Source organism: Ornithorhynchus anatinus, chromosome 4 (assembly GCF_004115215.2).
Source record: "Ornithorhynchus anatinus isolate Pmale09 chromosome 4, mOrnAna1.pri.v4, whole genome shotgun sequence".
NCBI classification, from domain to species: domain Eukaryota; kingdom Metazoa; phylum Chordata; class Mammalia; order Monotremata; family Ornithorhynchidae; genus Ornithorhynchus; species Ornithorhynchus anatinus.
The window spans coordinates 5,397,382-5,415,789 of NC_041731.1; the positions used below are offsets into that span (position 1 = coordinate 5,397,382).

The 18,408-nt window shown below is 42.9% G+C and overlaps 1 protein-coding gene across 9 annotated transcripts in view; it reads right to left on the minus strand.

Moving 5' to 3' along the window:
• Window positions 1-267: 267 nt before the first annotated feature.
• The window catches only part of ASAP1 (ArfGAP with SH3 domain, ankyrin repeat and PH domain 1), a 200,101-nt gene continuing 181,960 nt past the window's right edge, over window positions 268-18,408 (minus strand). For 5 of the 9 annotated variants that reach the window (XM_029062436.2, XM_029062433.2, XM_029062431.2 and 2 more), the window contains 7 exons: window positions 18,213-18,254; window positions 14,893-15,063; window positions 14,104-14,173; window positions 7,858-7,916; window positions 5,044-5,546; window positions 4,296-4,418; window positions 268-3,007 (listed from right to left, as the gene is read on the minus strand). In XM_029062436.2, coding sequence (XP_028918269.1) covers window positions 2,933-3,007; window positions 4,296-4,418; window positions 5,044-5,546; window positions 7,858-7,916; window positions 14,104-14,173; window positions 14,893-15,063; window positions 18,213-18,254 — 1,043 coding nt within the window. In that variant the 3' untranslated portion in view covers window positions 268-2,932. The remainder of the gene's footprint in view (window positions 3,008-4,295; window positions 4,419-5,043; window positions 5,547-7,857; window positions 7,917-14,103; window positions 14,174-14,892; window positions 15,064-18,212; window positions 18,255-18,408) is intronic. The other 4 variants (XM_029062435.2, XM_029062434.2, XM_029062440.2 and 1 more) reach the window with 2 other exon arrangements.

Below are 18,408 nucleotides of genomic sequence, written 5' to 3' on the forward strand. Positions count from 1 at the left end.
ACCTTCATCACCTCTCCTGCCCCACTGTCCCATTTAACAGATTTCCCACAAGTCTAACTCGACATTTAATGTATGTGCTAGCCCAGACTCCCATGAAGAAAATGCTCTTTCCTCACCTATTCTGGAAACATGTACCACAGTGGATCAGAATAATTTCATTTATTTCCACCGGACTGGTCTTTTCACCCCTTAAATCCCCCAGAATTAAGGTCTAATTTTCTCTGCCGGGAGGAGCAGTTTACCACTCATGAAAGGTCCTGATCTTGATGGCTGGGATCAACTGAGAATATGTTTATTTAAAAGCAATTTTAAATATTAAAAAAAGTAGAAATTAACACATACAGTACTGAAAGAGTGTCACATTAAATACATACGTAAAATGACAAGTGTACTGATGTCAAAGCATATAGCATTCAAATGAGAAGTCAAAATTTAACTAGTGGCACTACTAGATCAGGTTCCTATACAACATGAACTACGCAATAAAAAAATAAATAGCAATTGCTGTTCAACAGTAAAATAAAGACACACGCTATTTGCAGACCACACTTCCCCTCCAGGGGAAAAAAACAAAAACAAATATGCTATTTTTTTCATAAGGTTCTATACCTTCAAAATACTATGTCATGTACAAAACTGCAGATAGTGGGCTGAGTTTAAGTCCAATGTCTGATTTAAACTCATCCAGAGATCACAAAATGAATTCCTAGTTTTCTTATGTCCCACAGAAAGCTGGAATAAATGAAACTCAAATTCTTGGTGGCTAATTTCACCCAAAAATGCATCCTCGTAGGCTACTCCGGAAGGGTTCGAAAGAACTGATGTTTTGCTCCATTTGATTTTATAAGGTTTGCTTTTTATCACTTTACTTCGAAAACCCTTAAAAAGTATCCCAGGCCACAAAAATGAATAGTAGTCCATTTTTAAAGCAACTTTAAACATTGGATTAATGGATAAAATGGATGAGAGATAAATTCAGGTGAACTTCCTATCTTCAAAAAATCAAAATATCTGAAACACCGAAATTGATAATGCCGCAGATTAGAAGACAGCAGGCTTTATAATTCATGGTGTAACCTTTGTTGTTTTGGAATTAACTACTGTCCCGACATAGATGAAACAATCATTTACCTACTGTTCTGACTCTGATGAAACAATCATTCAAAAACCACTTTTGAGTACTGGATACTCTGTTCTGCAGATTTTTTTTCATGCAAGGTTAGATTGATACTGAAACTCTCATACTAATCATTTATATAGAATTAAATTAATATTCACCAACTACAGCAGAATAACTGGGCTAGGAATCTCCTGAAGGTTTTGTTTTGGATGTGGGCTTTTATGAAATTAAAAAAAAATACTTGCTGCCAAGCCTGTCTGCTTAAAAATATTAGTTAAGATATTCTGTTGCCAAAAGAACAGCCTACGCAAATTGCAATGCCAAAACCCCATATGAAATTCAGAATCAGTGACACAGGATTGTACAGCAAAACTATTTTGTTCCGTTCCAGATTAAGATGGATACAAGCAAAACAAAAATAAATAGTTATGTCCTTAATGATGCAATGAACGGTCCTGGGAGGGGAAAAAAAAACTGAGCAAGCAAATTGGCTGCAGAGAATGTGTTTATTCATAGTGCAATTCAGAGCAGCGTTCAAAGACTAGATTATGAATTGTCAAAGGAATTTGTGTGCTGGCTAGTGTTTGGAATGGGGAAACGTATCTACAATTCTAGTTTATTATAGCTTTAACAAAAATATTGCCCTTCACATCTGCATTCTCTAACTGATGAGTTGCAAAAATACTTGGTCTTTACATTTTGATCTTGCTGAAGAATGCTTTCAATGGTTTAAATTTTTTCAAGAACAAAATCAGGGAAATAATTTAAAAAAATGAACTCATTACACACTTCAACAACATTTGGGGAGAGGTACTGAAAACAGTTATTCTCAAAGGAAGCCAACTGAAATTAAGCAAATACACTGCAATCTCTTTACTTAGCTTTAATAGTCATCACCCTTTAAAGGAGTTAGGTTGTTCAATTGGAGTGATATGTCTATGCTACCCCTTTGTAAAAGGTGGGTTTCAGTAAGCTTCTAAACACATGCATAAGGAAAACAGGCTAATATTTTTTTGTGCAGTCCTGGTCACTGAAAAAGGAAAGAGAGCAACCTGTGGGACACTTGTATTTTTCACAGGAAATTTTATGGATTTCTTAAAATAATCTTGCAAGTGGAAACAAGGTATTTTTCAAATCAAGGTACTAATACAAAGGTGATTACTTGCGAGGTGGCATGGCGAGCTCCTTAATTAGACTTGAACTATGTGCGTCACTGGGTCCCTAAAGTCAGCGATTATTTCTTGGAACCAACATTTAAGACTAAAGGGGAGCACATTTTGTTTGAAATAAATACCGAAGAGGGTCTCAGAGCTGTAAACTGGGTACACCGGGAACTGCAGACTGGTTTGTCATGAAGCTAAATGGTTCACCTGAAAAACAATCCTACTCTCAGCTAATGTGGTCCTTTAATAATGTAATGGAGAATACTGCATTTCTAGGAACAGAGAGTTCATCTGTACACTTAGACTGCTAATCGAGACCACCTCTACTGGGAAAGCTGAAGTTCATACACAACTTGTAACAGCGGAGACGCAGATGTAAGTGCTGGGTGCCGAGGACGGCTGTAATTAGCCCTATGAGGCAAGTCAGCTTCCAAGGTGACCATAATACTGGCAAAGGCAGAGTAACACGGTATATTTACAATACATACGATCATTCACCTCATGAGGCGGATCTTAAATGAATTCTTATTCTGTAACAGCAGCTATATACACATTGTGCACAGGAGTACAAGGAGGCAGCAGCCGTTTGCTTTTGCTAAAAAGCCCGTCTTGCATGAAGGATGTGCAATGCTCAAGTTTTTGTGGTCGGCTAGTCGGACAGGATGTGTACGAAGGACACAGGGAAGACTCCTTGTCTCTCCGGATGCCCTTCAATGTGGCCAATCTGGAGGGAGCAAACAAAACCATCAGATTTTGAATGGTGATGATCAGATAATAATAATAATAATAAAAAAACCATAGTACTTGTTATGGGGCACATACAATACGATCAGATCAGACGCAGACCCGATCTAACATGGGATTTACGGTCTAAGCATGGGGGGAAGAACAGTACTTAATCTCTATTGTACAGATGAGGAAACTGAAGCACAGAGAAGTTGTGACTTGTCGAAGTCACAGAGCAGGCAAGTGGAGGAACACACATTAGAATGATTCCCAGGCCTGGGCTCTTCCCTCTAGGTCACGCTGCTTTTCAAAGATCTCCCTTGCTGGTATAAGGTATTGCTAAGGGAATTTGTCTTCAGAGGGCTCAGACAGTTCTGGCAAGTTTCACCCATCGCAAGGTTTGCCGCTAACTTGTGGGAGGCTAACAAGGATGCTAGTGGCCTTCCAGGATTCTTCCCAATTGAATTAAAGACGAGGCACAGGCCTCGTGCTTTATAAAGCCAAGGAACGGAGGATGAAGCGCTCCGTGGATGAACTTAAAATGGGAAATACTTTTGAACTATTGTAACGACGATGTCGTGACGAGAACGATGGATGTGCCTTGGTCCTGAGACTTCAATTGGTCATGTAGTTTCCTGTTCCTGAATTATCATGCTAATGGTTTGCAAAGTGCTATTCCGGTAGGTGTGAGCGGAGCTGGGCAAACCACAGACATTAGAATGCTTAGACAGGGCTACTGGAGGGAGAGTAGTGCCGTGTAAACGACTGGCATTAGACTCAATTCTCCCAGATTGTAGGCTTTTATGGGCAGGGATCATATCTACTAGCTCCACTGAAGCCTCCTAAGCACTTACTACAGTGCTTTGTACTGAGTTAATCCTCAATAAATACTATGGATTGAGCAATTGATTCCTACGTGGAGGGTCCCAGGCTGAAGCCTTATGACTAAACTGGAGCTCGTCTGTCATTTATGATAGGAAATACCAACACTCTCGCGGTGGGCACAGTTCTAGGTCCTGGAGAGTGGGAGTGAAATCAATGAATCAACAGATCAATGGCATTTATTGCGTGCTTACTATGTGCAAAGCACTGTACTAAGCACTTAGGAGAGTACAATACATCAGAATCAGCAGAGATGTTCCCTGTTCCCTGACCGTGAGCTTCAGGTCTAGAGGAAGTAGTCAGGGAGAGAGTGGGAGGACCAATCCATCACGACCTTGGCAAGGAGGGAGTGAAAGCAAGAACGCCCAACCCATAACCTTCAACACGTGAATAGCAGTACATACCCACCACTCTTGGTCCTCTTCTCCAGTGACCACAATGACTTCACCCTCAGAGAACGTAAGCTCATCATCATTATCCGCTTGGCAATCATAAATGGTCTTCACTCTCCGAACTTTGTTTTTCCCCTTTCAAAAATAAAAAACAAGGATTAGCTGGAGGAGAAGGCAGAAGGAACGGAACCCAGAACTTAGGCAAAGGTGCTCAAATCCTCGTAGGAATTATACCCGTTAGGGTTGGGACTATCACATGACATCACTGATGTTATTAAACATCCAGAAGCGATTAGTAAAGATGGCTTACAATAGTCATTAAGTGCTTATTACGTGTCAAGCTCTGTGCTAAGAACTGGGGTAGATACAAGATCATCAGGTCGGACACAGTTATTTTCCCATGTGGCATTCACAATCTAAGAGGTAGGGAGCAGTTATTTTGTCCTCATTTATAATTGAGGCAACTAAGGCTCAGAGATGCTGAATGATTTGCCAAAGGCCACAAGACAGGTCAGTGGCTGAGCTGGGACTAGAACCCGAGTCCCCTGACTTCTGGGCCCACGTGCTTTCCACTAAGACACATGGCACCGCCCCCTTCCTCCTCCATCCCCCCCGCCGCAACACAGGCACCCTCATTATACAATCAACAATCTGTTTTACTCAGGTAACCCAGGCACTTTGCTTTGTGGTTTAACCACGGAAAGGACATTGTGATTTGAAAGGAGACCCGCAGGCGGGCTGAAACACCCACGGTACCCACCGTATTCATCTTCCGGGGCAGCGGCACGGGCGTCTCCAGCTGGGTGGGCGTCAGGTCGTTGGATTCCTCCGAAGGCTGCTTTTGGAGGGCGTCTCTCGATTGAGCGTTTGGAGGAAGATCGACAGGGTGCGGCCTCTGATTCACCTCCCCGGACTGTGCCTTGGGTGATATTTCTCCCCCTTGCGATTTAGCCAGCGCATCTCCTAGCTGAGGCTTGGGGGGGAGATCCTTCATTTGAGGCTTGGGGGGCAAGTCTGAGAGCTGTGGTTTGGGGGGAAGATCACCGAGCTGAGGCTTGGGGGGCAGCTCCCCAGGCTTCGGGGGCAGGTCGCTGAGCTGAGGCTTGAGGGCCAGGTCTGCAGGCTGAGGCTTTGGGGGCAGGTCCCCGAGTGGGGGTCTCTGTGGCAGATCCAGTGACTGGGGAGATTTCTGAAAGAGGTCTGAAGGGGTGCTGGATTTGTCAATGGAAAGATGATGACTGGCGTCGATTTTTCTTAGTGCCACTGGTGGAAGCAAAGACAAACAGTGTGCCCCCTTTAATACGGCAAGACTCAGCCCACCCCACCTTCTGCCCATCTCATCCATTCGCTTAAGAAACCCCTGTCCCCACGCACAAGATACTTATCCGAAACAGGCAACTCAAACTGAGGCATCTGAGTTAGACACAGAATCTCCAAACTGGGTCAAACTGACGGCAGCCCAATACACAGCCTGGAATTAGCAGGCATTCCATATGTCCCTCTGAATAACCTTGTAGACCTTTAGGCTAAAAACATGTCAGTCTTCAGCTATTGAAGACTTTGCAGAGTTAGCTTAAATGTGTAGACTTCAGAGGACTACTGAAAATAACAGCGAGGTGAGGGCCCAGGCACATTTCTTTCCAAATTCTGCCCTCTCCCTTTCCATTCTGGCTGTTTTGTTATTAGGACAGGGAGTAACTCGATTCACAGTGCTATGTTTCCCTGCACTTTTTAGGTGTCTCTGCAAGCAGCCTGAGGATGAGAAAGAAGGATCAGGTTCCCCGATAAAGTCTTATCAGCTTGATTCCGTTAAGCAGGCAGTCCCACGGTGCTGGCCATCTGCTTTGAGGCCCAGGACACACTCAAGGTTGTCAGGCAGTGGATTTTTAGCCAGGGGTCAAACTCCTCTCCCAACGGAATCGTCACCGATGATACACTCGCATAAGCACTCAGCTCTGCCAGAGTGTGGGCTTTCTAGCCTTATCCTCTAAGACTGTAAGCTCATTATGGGCAGGGAATATATCCATTAATTCTGTTGTTCTGTACTCTCTGAGAGTACAGTGCTCTGCACATAGAAAGTGATCAATTAATATCATAGATTGGTTGCTTGATCCTAGCTAGTATGTGCTTAGGGAATCAGGAAACATTTGTCCAATAAAGCGACCCTGACTGGACTCAGCACTCAGGGGTATTGGATGAAACAGCTGCATACATGTGGCATCCACCATGGTGTGATTTTTTTTTTTTGGTATTTGTTAAGCTCTTACTATGTGTCAAGCACTGTTCTAAGTGCTGGGGTAGATACAAGCTAATCGGGTTGGATGCAGTCCCTGTCCCACATGGGGCTCACAGTTTTAATCCCCATTTTACAGATGAGGTCACTGAGGCACAGAGAAGTAAAGTGACTTGCCCAAGGACACACAGAATACAAGTGGATGTGAGAAGACCCAGTCTCCGGGGCTGGAATAGTGTTCCTTTCATGTCTGCCAAGACAGACCTCCACCCTGCAGTGCTATTTTCCCCTTCAATCCCTCTTTCCCAGCTCTCTGATCCTACAAAGGTCTGGTAGGTCCCCTATATTCCTTTCACTTATTCTTGTCAAAGATCCTGGAAGGAGACTGAGTTTGAATACAGTTCAAAATCGCTTCCTCTCAGTGGCCCAAAGATAAGGGATTTCACTTTTAAAATTTTAGACTTCACTTTGTAAAGCGAGGGGATAAGGAGTGAAAAGACACTGAGTCAGACCAGTGTTTTACTTGGAATCAATGAGCACTTCCACTAGACTCTTAATAATAATAATAATAATAATGTTGGTATTTATTAAGCACTTACTATGTGCGGAGCACTGTTCGAAGCGCTGGGATAGATACAGGGTAACCAGGTTGTCGCACGTGAGGCTCACAGTCTTAATCCTCATTTTACAGATGAGGTAACTGAGGCACAGAGAAGTTAAGTGACTTGCCCACAGTCACACAGCTGACATGTGGGCAGGGATTGTGTCTACTAACTCTCTTGTGCCATACTCTCCCGAGTGCTCATTACAGTTTTCTAGACACAATAAATGTTCAATAAATTCCATTATTGATTTATTAATTAATGAGCGGACCTGGGTGAGTGGAGAACAGGCCACAGAATATATGTACAGAATGTGTTTCTTGCCTGTTCTCACCCCCAGGAGGGCAGGGCAGGTGAGGGAAAGGTGAGGGGAGGTGAGGTGAGGGCAGGTGAGGCAGGTGAGGGTGGGTGGATGGCTTAGGTACCGACTGGAGGCAGGGAGATGAATTTAATGACCTCTTAAGACCCTTGTTGGACCTGTTAAGTCTTATTTGGGGGAATTTCTTGCATCCAGGTTTTTACTTAAGGGACTTAATATTTCTGACAATTCTGGTCTAGCCTTCAGCCTCCCATAAACTGGTATTTCCAGTCTTCTCAGTTTCTCCTCCTGTTCCCTTGCCTTCCTGAAATGAGTCTTTGCCAAACTGTCATTTCTGAAGCTCTACAATAGCTCTCTTGATTGACTCTGGGTCACGTTCACTGCAGTATGCAAAGAAAAGAACTTGAAGAGAACTCTTACCTTTCTGAGGTAGTTTAGGAAGAACTCTTGGACCCAGGGCAGTCTTTGCAGAACCGGTGCTGATTAACAAATAAGTAAGTTTAGCATTTAAAATTGCTTCACATTAATCCCTTCAGATTCCACTAGGAACTCAAGGCCCTCTCTATGCATTATCTGATTAAACCTCACGGAATCCCTCCGGGGATTAGGGGAATAGTCAACACTCAATTTTCTGTAATTGGGACGGGTAGGGAGACCATAGATAAATGAAATTCAAAGATAATTCCAAAATTTTCCATTTTAGTGGATAGCTTCAACCTTCTATCCCCAACAAACCTTTCCACAGAACTAGTAAAAAGCAGTAAAATGGATTGACTTGAAATTCCATGTCTTTATCTGCCATTACTCACCATTTGGTAGTTATTAGAGGAAAGTATTTGGAGAAAGGTTAGCAGAAGAACAACAGAAGGAAACAGCGTGGCCTAGTGGAAAGGGCACAGGCCTGGGAGTCAGAGGATCTGGCATCTAATCCCAGCTGTCAGTTGCCTGCTCTGTGACCTCGGCCCAATCACTTAACTACTCTGTGCCTCAGTTTCCTCATCTGTAAAATGGGAATTCAATGCCCACTCCCCCTCCTAGTTAGTCTGTGAGCCCCTTGTGAGACTAGAACTGTGTCCAATCTGATGAACTTGAATCTCTACCCTAACATTTAGAACGGTGCTTCATATAAAGGAAGTGCTTAACGAATACCACAATAAATAAAATAAAAAAGGATTCTTAATAATCCTTGGACTATGATCTGGAGTTGGCAGGTTCAACCCAATTTGAAAGATGAGGAAACTGAGGCACAGAGTTTAAATAAAGGTAAGTGGCGAGGTGAGGGCTTGCCCCTGACGATGACTATACTTTCACTCTTACGCAGTATTCACCATATTAAACAGGTCCAACTTAGATTTGTGAAGTTAGAATAGCCAGATATTGAGAACAGTGCCTAAAGGCAATGACCCTTAAAAATGTCTGGGGAAGGTGGGAGGTGACCTAATCAGTTTAGTCTAGTTGTATATAATTTTATGCCTGTCTTCCTGATTAGAGTGCAAGCTCCTTATGGGCAGATAATGTGACTTTCTTTGTGTTGTACTTTCCCAAGTGCTTTGTACAGGTCATTGCCCCAACTGAACACCCTATAAATACCTTTAACAACTATTACTACCGCAGACTGCTTGGTTCTTGGCCAGTGAATGGGATGGGATCAGCTGGGAGTGGATCAGGGGGACATATTTTCCCAACCCTGCTGCCCCATTGACCTTCATTGTCCCAAAATTGAGGGTGATTTTTAAAAGAGCAATCCAGGGGCCACTGGTTCCTTCATGGTTGAGATTGGCTCTTTCAATGCAACTGTTACCCATGTGTACTGCTGTGATCCAACGGATCACTGCTAATTGACAGTTTCTTCCACACTGTGCATGAAAAAATACCTCTCTTTGTGGCGTCATTACAGCCATTATTAGCCATTCCATTAGAGAAGCATGGCCTAGTGGATAGGGTACAAACCTGGTAGTCGGAAGGACTTGGGTTCTAATCCCGTCTCTACCACTTGTCTGCTGTGTGACCTTGTGAAAGCCACTGCACTTCTCTGTGCCTCAGTTACCTCACTTGCAAAATGGGGATTAAGACTGGGAACACTTTGTGGGACAAGGACCCTGTCCAACCTGATTAGCTTGTATCTACTCCAGTGCTTATTACAGTGCTTGGCACAGAGTAAGTGCCAAATAAATACCACGATTACTGTTATCATTATTCCTGGCTAGAACCTAGGAATACTCTTACACCACACCAAAGAAACTGAGATAGAACCAGGGAAAATGACTCATGATCTGGTGAGTTCAAGCACTGACTACCCTTCAAACCTAGGTTTATCATTCTCCTGTTCTCCTGTATGAAATTTAAATCCAAATGGGCCAGAATGATTTGGACGTCTATGGAGATCTGCGTGCAGAATTGAAAAAATACATGTAGCCTTGTTTGGCAAATACAAATCTATTAGCAAGGCAGCAGTTTCAGAGAAAAATGCTGCTTTAGGCAGAAAAATTGGAATGTCTTCCTGACATAGATTATTACATTCACTTGCAAAACCCACTGGTGTTAATGAGATAATAATAATAATAATGTTGGTATTTGTTAAGCGCTTACTATGTGCCGAGCACTGTTCTAAGCGCCGGGATAGACATAGGGGAATCAGGTTGTCCCACGTGGGGCTCACAGTCTTAATCCCCATTTTACAGATGAGGGAACTGAGGCACAGAGAAGTTAAGTGACTTGCCCACAGTCACACAGCCGACAAGTGGCAGAGCTGGGATTCGAACTCATGAGCCCTGACTCCAAAGCCCGTGCTCTTTCCACTGAGCCACGCTGCTTCTCTGAGATGCAATCTACAGTACCAAAGCTCACTGATTTTTTGATCTGCTTGAGACTGTACAAGTTAAATATCCTGATTAACATTACCACTGCTTCAAGTAAATCCCATTGGCCATGACACTTAACACAAACCTAGAATAGGCTACCAAGGGAGGTTGACAAATGTTACTTCCAGTCGAAAGACACCTATTTATCTGGGATGATTTATGTGGATGATTTATGTTCTATTTTGTCTGGAGACAGGAGAATGGACTAGTTGACCTGTGGTGGTTGTTTCTAGGCTTGTGGTTCTCTGAAATCATTTGTCATCTTCTACTTGTCTTTCTGGTTGAATGATTACCAAGGCCTTTTGGGTCTTGGTAATATAAGAAAATAATTGGATCAGTTGTGAAACAAGAAGCAGATTCAGCTGGGGACATGATATGAAGTATTATAATAATAATAATATTTAAGGGCTTACTATATGTAAAGCACTTTTCAAAGCACTGGAGTAGATACAAGTTAATCAGGTCAGACACAGTCCCGGTCCCATATGGGGCTCCTAACCTAAGTAGGAGGGAGACAGGATTTACTAAGACAAAAAAACAAGGGAGATGGGAGTCAGCAAAGCCCAAAACTACTCACTTATGCCAATTCACCTTTTCTGTTTTTAATATGAAACCAAAACCATTCCCACTTGGACCAACCAACTAAAGGGTTATTTTTTTTCCTTTTGTTTTTAATGGTATTTGTTAAGTGCTTTCTTTGAGCCAGGCATTGTATTAAGCACGGGGTGGATACAAGCTAATCAAGTTGGACATAGCCATGTCCCTTGTGGGGTTCACAGCCTTAGTCCCCATTTTACAGATAAGGTAACTGAGACACAGAGAAGTTAAGTGACTTGCCCCAAGTCACACAGCTGACACGTGGCGGAGGAAGGATTAGAACCCAGGTCCTCTGACTCCCAGCCCATGCTCTTTCCACTAGGCCATCCTGTATCACGTGAAGGTTGAAAACATTCTTAGCTAGTTGCCTATGTTATTCAATGATGCCAAACTTGGTCCATTATTCAGCTCGTGCTAAGGGGACTGATACTCCAGGGTGACTTAAAAGTCTTTAAAGGGATTTATTTCTTAAATACACTATTATTACCCCACCTGACTGAACACTACAGACAATCCTGAAGTTATAATAATAATAATAAAGTTGGTATTTGTTAAGCGCTTACTATGTGCAGAGCACTGTTCTAAGCGCTGGGGTAGACATAAGGGAATCAGGTTGTCCCATGTGGGGCTCACAGTCTTAATCCCCATTTTACAGATGAGGTAACTGAGGCACAGAGAAGTGACTTGCCCACAGTCACACAGCTGACAAGTGGTAGGGCAGGGATTCGAACCCATGACCTCCGACTCCAAAGCCTGTGCTCTTTCCACTGAGCCACGCTGCTTATGAGCACTGAGTACAGTATTCTGCACACAGTGCTCAGTAAATACCATTGATGAGATGAGGTGGTAGCAGGGATGGGGAAAGTGACAAGGACGGTTAGAAACCCCTTCCAGATACTTCTGTGGTATCTGTTAAGCACTTACTATGTGCCAGACACTATCCTAAGTGTTGTGGTAGATACAACATAAATGCACAGGTCACTGTTCTTGTCCCACAGGGGGCCCATTTCTAAGAGGGAGGGAGAATGGCTACCTCATCCCCATATTACAGATGAGGAAATTGAGGCACAGAGAAATTAAGTGATTTGCCCAAGTTCACTCAGTAGGCAAGAGGTGAAGCTGGATTAGATCCCAGCCTCCAGTCCCCCAGACCCAGGTTCTTTTCACTAGGCCATGCTTTGTCTGCTCATTTCCCAGGGCAGCACAGAGGCAGGATTTGAAGAATGAGCTCCCAAAACATTGTCCTGCTTGTAACACTAATGTTGGGTTTTCTCCTTGGAGGTTTGGTATCCGAAGGGATTTTCTGCAGGACAATTCTCCAAAATGTGAGCTTGGCCCGGGCCAATGTAGCCTTTATCTGAATCTGGTTTGAGATGATCTATGTCAGAATTTACAGTAAAGGTTCAGATTTGCTATTCTCATTCATCGAATGCTTCGGTAAAACTAGGGGGTGGTTCCTCCTGATTTCCCAGATTAAACAGGGTGGTGGTAAAGGAGAATGTCACCGCTTGACTCATAGAGTTAAAAAAAAAAAATCTCCTTTTAACCAACCCCCCCTGTAAAAAAAGCAAACCAAAAAAAAAAAACCCTGAAGGGGGAAGGTCAAATTTCTATTAAGACTACAAAGAAGGAAGAGCAAAAAGGAACAAAACACCCGAAACCCATAAACTGATGCTTCTGAATCAACTATAAACTCTTCCCTGTCTATTGTGCAAGATTCCATATTGAGAAGCAGGCTGGGTGTGCTTTAACAGAGCAGCTGCCAGGATCACTTCCCAACCTGACACTACTAATCCTCAATTTCTAGGTGAATGTCTGATGTTTAAGATATTCAAAATTTTTCAATTTTCTCCTGCAGCCTTGCCTCTGAAATAACATTAAGCAAACATGGAAAAGTGTTATTTTGAATAGAGACTGTGAGGACAATATTCAAGTAAGCACACTATGGCTAAAGGAACATCACTTCAAAGGGCTTTAGAAAATCCTGAAATGTCAGCGCTTCAAAAAGAAGAGAACCCAAATACGATGAGTGTTTTCTTAAAGCGGTAGCACCCAGCCACTTCCAGTTACTACAGGGATGCTGGGTTGTATAGCCTTCCCAAGGAGATACTCTGGGCCATTTCAGTAGGCTAGCTTGATATTTTGATTCATTCTGACCCCTGAAGTGTGGTTTTACAAAATACATCCTCTGGACTTGGGGAAAATGCAGTGAAAACCACCAACATCCGTGACTGAGAATGGACACAGTTAGCCTCTCTCTGGGTTTATATTTAGAATATGGGGATTTCTAGCATAACCACATGGTAACTATACACTCAGGAGTTTAACCTAATGTGATGCTGACAGTTGTGAGCTTAAGCGTTTACTCCTGTGGACGTGACACTGGTTCCCTCGCCAGGCCATTTTTAAGTGGAGGTGTGCCCAGGAGTAAGCGGGTAGAGTGTGTGCTGACATGATTGGAGTTGCATTTCCATTTATTTGGCGCACGCACACTTCCTTCCCACCCTACAGTAGTATTTAGTTTGTGCCCGGGGTCCTCAGTATGGGAAGGGTGCTGATAGTCATGGAAGCGTAGGTTCCCAGGGATGTGCATGTACCTCCCATCTCACCACACATGTTCATTCCCCCTCTATTTCTTCCTATTTGATAGGGAGGGGATGCCCTTTAACAGTGAGGACAGAGTGAGATGGTTGGAAATCTGGTTTCACTAAGATGAGGGTGGAACTGGAAAAAAGGAGTGGGGAAACAAGGTGCGAGACAAGAGAAAAGTGGGGGAATAAAAGGGAACTAAATGGGGGGCTGAGGGCAGACAGCGTGGAGAGGAGGGAAGCATTTATTGCCTCCTCTGGCACAACCCAAGAGGACTCCCAGATCTGTGGGGGCCAGTACACCTGGGCCAGCGTTTTGTACACTTCACCTCCCTCAGCGTGTGCTTGGTAAATACCACAAGGACCATGGCGCCGACACGACTGCCTGAGCGGAGGTGCGTGAACTGGTCCAACGGGGTCGTGTCTCCACTAGACCAGCTGCAGGTGGTACTGTTATCCAAATTCTTCTGTCCCACTCAAATTGGGACAGGGCAAGGGTGTTGCACACTATGCTTGACATTACTCCTAGGGTCGGTTTTGGATTCCAGCATCTATGCGATGTCCGTTAAATACCCAGCCGCGTGAATGGTGAGTCAAGAGGGGCGACAAGACCAACTCACCTTGACTGCTGAGACATTCCTTCAAACTTGTTTGTGGTTTTACTGGAAGATGATGGTCCCATATCATTACCTAAGGAACCAAGAGAATCTAGTAAATTCCACCTTGTAAAGGGGATGGAGAATGCAAAGAGACATGTAGTTAGAGAACAAAATGAGATAAGTGGTTGGTAGGAAAGTGCTTTTTGGAAAAATAAAAGTATTCAGTTATAAATATTATTATTAAGAATCCGACTTCCCTACTAATTCTGTCATCACAAAAAGTGAACCATGTCCACTAGAATGTAAGTCCTACGCTAGACTGTAAGCTCCTGTTGTTTTTTATTTTTAATGGTATTTGTTAAAATCTTAGATGCCAGGCACTGTACTAACTGTGGGAGTAGATACAAGGTATAATGAGGTTGGACACAGACCATGTCCCACACGGGGCTCACTGCCTTAATCTCCATTTTGCCATTGAGAAGGCTGAGGCACAGATAAGTTAGGTGACTTTTCCAAGGTCACATAGCAGACAAGTAGAAGGACCAAGATCAGAACCCAGGTCCTCTGACTCCCAGACCCGTGCTCTTTCCACTAGGCCACGTGGCTTCCTCCTTGTAGGCAAGAATCAGGTCTACCAGTTCTATTGTACTGGAATCTCCCAAGTGTTCAGTACAGTGCTCTGCACACAGTAAGTGCTCAATAAATACCATTGATTGGCTGACTAGCACCCAGAGGGGTCATTCATCAGCACCGTCCTAGAGAGCAAACAGACTTAACCAGCTCTCCTGCCCCAGCCCCATAAACACTCACCCCAAGGAATGGCGCTTTTACTCTGGGGGCCATGAGGTAGTGGACTTGGTGGGTCGGACAGGGTTCGTTTGTGGCCAGGTGGTGGGGGAGGAGGTCTCTTCTTGGAGAGGGTCGAACTCCCAGTAGGAGTCTGGGAGCCGAGTGGAAGGGTCGAAGGTGGGCCGGTGGGGCCTGGAAAGGAAAGGAAACAACATAACCCAACCTCAAAGGTGGGACACGCATGGACTTGTAGGTCAGACTTCAACATGAGGGAGAGAAGGCAGAAGGAAGGACCAAGACAAAGCTTTGCCAGTCTGCACCATTTCAACACCCAATTTATCACATTAGGGGAGGGGGGAAAAAAACAACCCACCAGCATCTGGTGAGTTCGCTTCTGAAATAGGAGAGTTAAATTTTGGTGGAGGATAGAAGACCAAAGAATCAATGGAGAGTGTTAATTAGTTTCGGTCATCATTCAGATGTGACAGAAAGACAAATTTAAGGCACCAATCACTGACAGCATGACAGACAAGGGCCAAGGCTAGCTCAGGCTATTAGCAAGACACCCTGAAATAGAGCTGGTTATGAGAGATGCACTCTTAGACACTAGAGCCCTCACCTGTAGTAATGGTATTTATTGAGCGTCTTTTGAAAGTGATGCACTGTACTAGTGCTTAGTATAAAATGGGACTGCATTTCTTACTTCAAATTTATCATAAGATTCTCTTGGGTATTTTAAGAAGTGGCCTTTTCTACAGGCTTTTTTTTTTAGGAGCGAGGGGGATATTTCTTAAAATATGCATACATTTGGTTGTTCTACTCCTAGTTTGGCAGGCACTTATACTAAAATAGGCACTGTGTACAATTTTTCAAAGGATAAAAAAGAAAGACTTGGTTTAAAAAAAGAAAGAGGCCAATTTCTTCTAGAGGAAGGTTGCAATTTTGTTACGAGACTGATAGTCAGTGAAACCTCACTGCTAAATTCCATATGGCATTGACTCTGGCCTAATATTTTCAGCAATTAAGGAGGGTTGCTTTTTAAATATTATCTTAGTGACAGCGTATCCTAGTGGAAAGACCATAAGGTTGGGAGTCAGATTCTAGTCCTGGTTCTGCCACTGACCTGCTAGATAACTCTAGGCAAATCATTTAAACTTTCTGCATTTCAGTTTCCTCACCTGTAAAATGGGGCTAAGGTACTTTTTCTACCAACCTCTAAGTCTGTGAGCCCCGTGTGGGACCAGGGCTACATTTGCTCTATCTTGCCCTTAGCACAGTCCTTTGGCTAATGCTATTACCAGCATTATTATTATTTTTACAGCTTTCAAGCATTTGCAAAGAGCGATTGTTCCTAGCGAAAACCATCAAGTAGGCTTTATCTCACTCTACTGGATTAATCCAATAAGATATTGCCATCAAACGCCACACTTTTAGATTCTGATTTTAGGGACATTCTATAAGACTAGCTGTTGTTCTTGACTTCATAGAGGACACACAGTTCCTGATACTTACAAAGCAAATAGAGAAAAGAAAATCACACCACAAAATCAGTATAGCATAATATGTATGTGGTCATTTCAAAAGGCTAAAAGAGATTTTTACTTGTGAATTTAAAATAAAAAAGCTCAAGTAGCCTAGTCCTCTTTCTTGGTTTAATACAGGCTTCATGACACCAATGATAAGATTTTGTGTGTCAATATTTCATTACATTAGATATCATTCAATGACATTTTGATTCTAGGAATAAACAGAAATTCTTACTTACATTTGAATTTCTTTCTATTTTGAAGGGAAAAAAAAATGAATGAAAACTCAGTTTGGTTGAGTTTATTACTACTATTATTATTAATAAAATAATATAATTTACATCTCTTCCAAAAGGTCTTCCCTAAACCCTCAATTCCCCTATTCCCTCTAATTTCTGGGTTGCCCTTCCTCTTGAATGTGTACCTTTTATTCATCCCATCCTCAGCCCCACAGCACTTATGTATATATCTGTAATTTATTTTAATGTCTATCTCCCCTTCTAGATTGTAAATTCTTTATGGACAGGGAATGTGCCAATCAACTCTGTTACACTGTTCTCTCCCAAGTGCTTAGCACAGTACCATACTTAGTACAGTAAGCACTCAATAAATACCATTGAATGATTGAGAGATTGAAGACTTGTAGCGAAGCAGAATAAAACCTGCAATTAGATCTAATAATTCCGTGCCACTGAGGCCTTCCCTGTATTTTCCTGAGTACTACTTTGGGCTGGGAAACAATCTGCAGTCAGAGTAACAAGAATTGCTGTTATTTCTCATATCACCTTGAAAGCTATAGGAGGTAGAAAAGAGGAGCAATCTGTGTGTTTTGTACATTAGGCCGAAAGAAACGTTACTATCAAGATGCCATTCACCACTCCAGGTTCCCCAAGAGCAAATGTGAAGTCAGTGCGGGTTTTTCTAAATGTTTCACCCTACCACCACCAAGTGGCCTTGTGATCCAAGTGCACAAGTATTGCGAATTTTGATGAATTCTGAAACACTGTCTAGCAGCAAATTTACCAAAAGCTCAAGTTAATGAGAAACCATTTCCAGATTATTACAAACAGTCACGCTGCTCTCTCCTCCACAGAGGGGTGAGGCCTTTTAGGCTGTGAGCCCAGTGTGGGAGAAGGACTGCATCTGATCAGATCAAACCTATCCCAATGCTTCTTCAAATGCCATCGAGTCGTTTCCGACCCACAGTGACTCCATTGACACATCCTCTTTAAAATGACTCGTCTTCTGTCATAAAGTCTTTCTGGTATGTATTATACCATAGAGTTTTCTTGGTAAAGATATGGAAATGGTTTACCACTGCCTTCTTCCGCACAGTGCTTAGCACACAGTAAGCCAATTCACCTTGGCGTAAAAACACTGCATTCCCCTAGTCCTCCTTTGCTTCACATGCCATGTTCTGGCAGAAGTGCCTGGGCTTTGAGTCAAATATTTATCTTTGGGAAGCCACCAGGCCAAATCAACTAAGTGGTCAGCACTGTCTAATTCTCTTTAACGGAATAATAAAATAATAACACAGAAACGAAATTGAGAAATCCCCTTAACTGCTCATATTGGCTTACAACAATTTACATAATCAGTCAGAAACTAAATTCATTCATCCCTACTACCAGCCAGAAAAATAAACGCTTATGGTTAATTTAAAAGAGTTAAAAAGCCTGCGGTGACCAAGTTTGACAGAGTTTGGCTTTTAGGCAAATTAGTGCAGAATCTATGAGTTAGTTTGTATACCAGCCACCACATGCAAAGCTGCTGTCACCGTCTAGAAGAAACACTAAAGTATGTATGCATTTTTACCACAGAATGAGAGATACGGCAGCACCAATGGAAGAACAGGTACTGGAAGGAAAGTAATACACCATTGTTAATGACTGCCGACAGGAAAAGTATTTCAATTTTTCACAACTCTGAGAAGCATGTTTATTGATCATTCACAGCTTGTAGTCCCTCTCCTGCCTCAATGGATGAGTTCCTCCACCTAGTGATTTTGCAC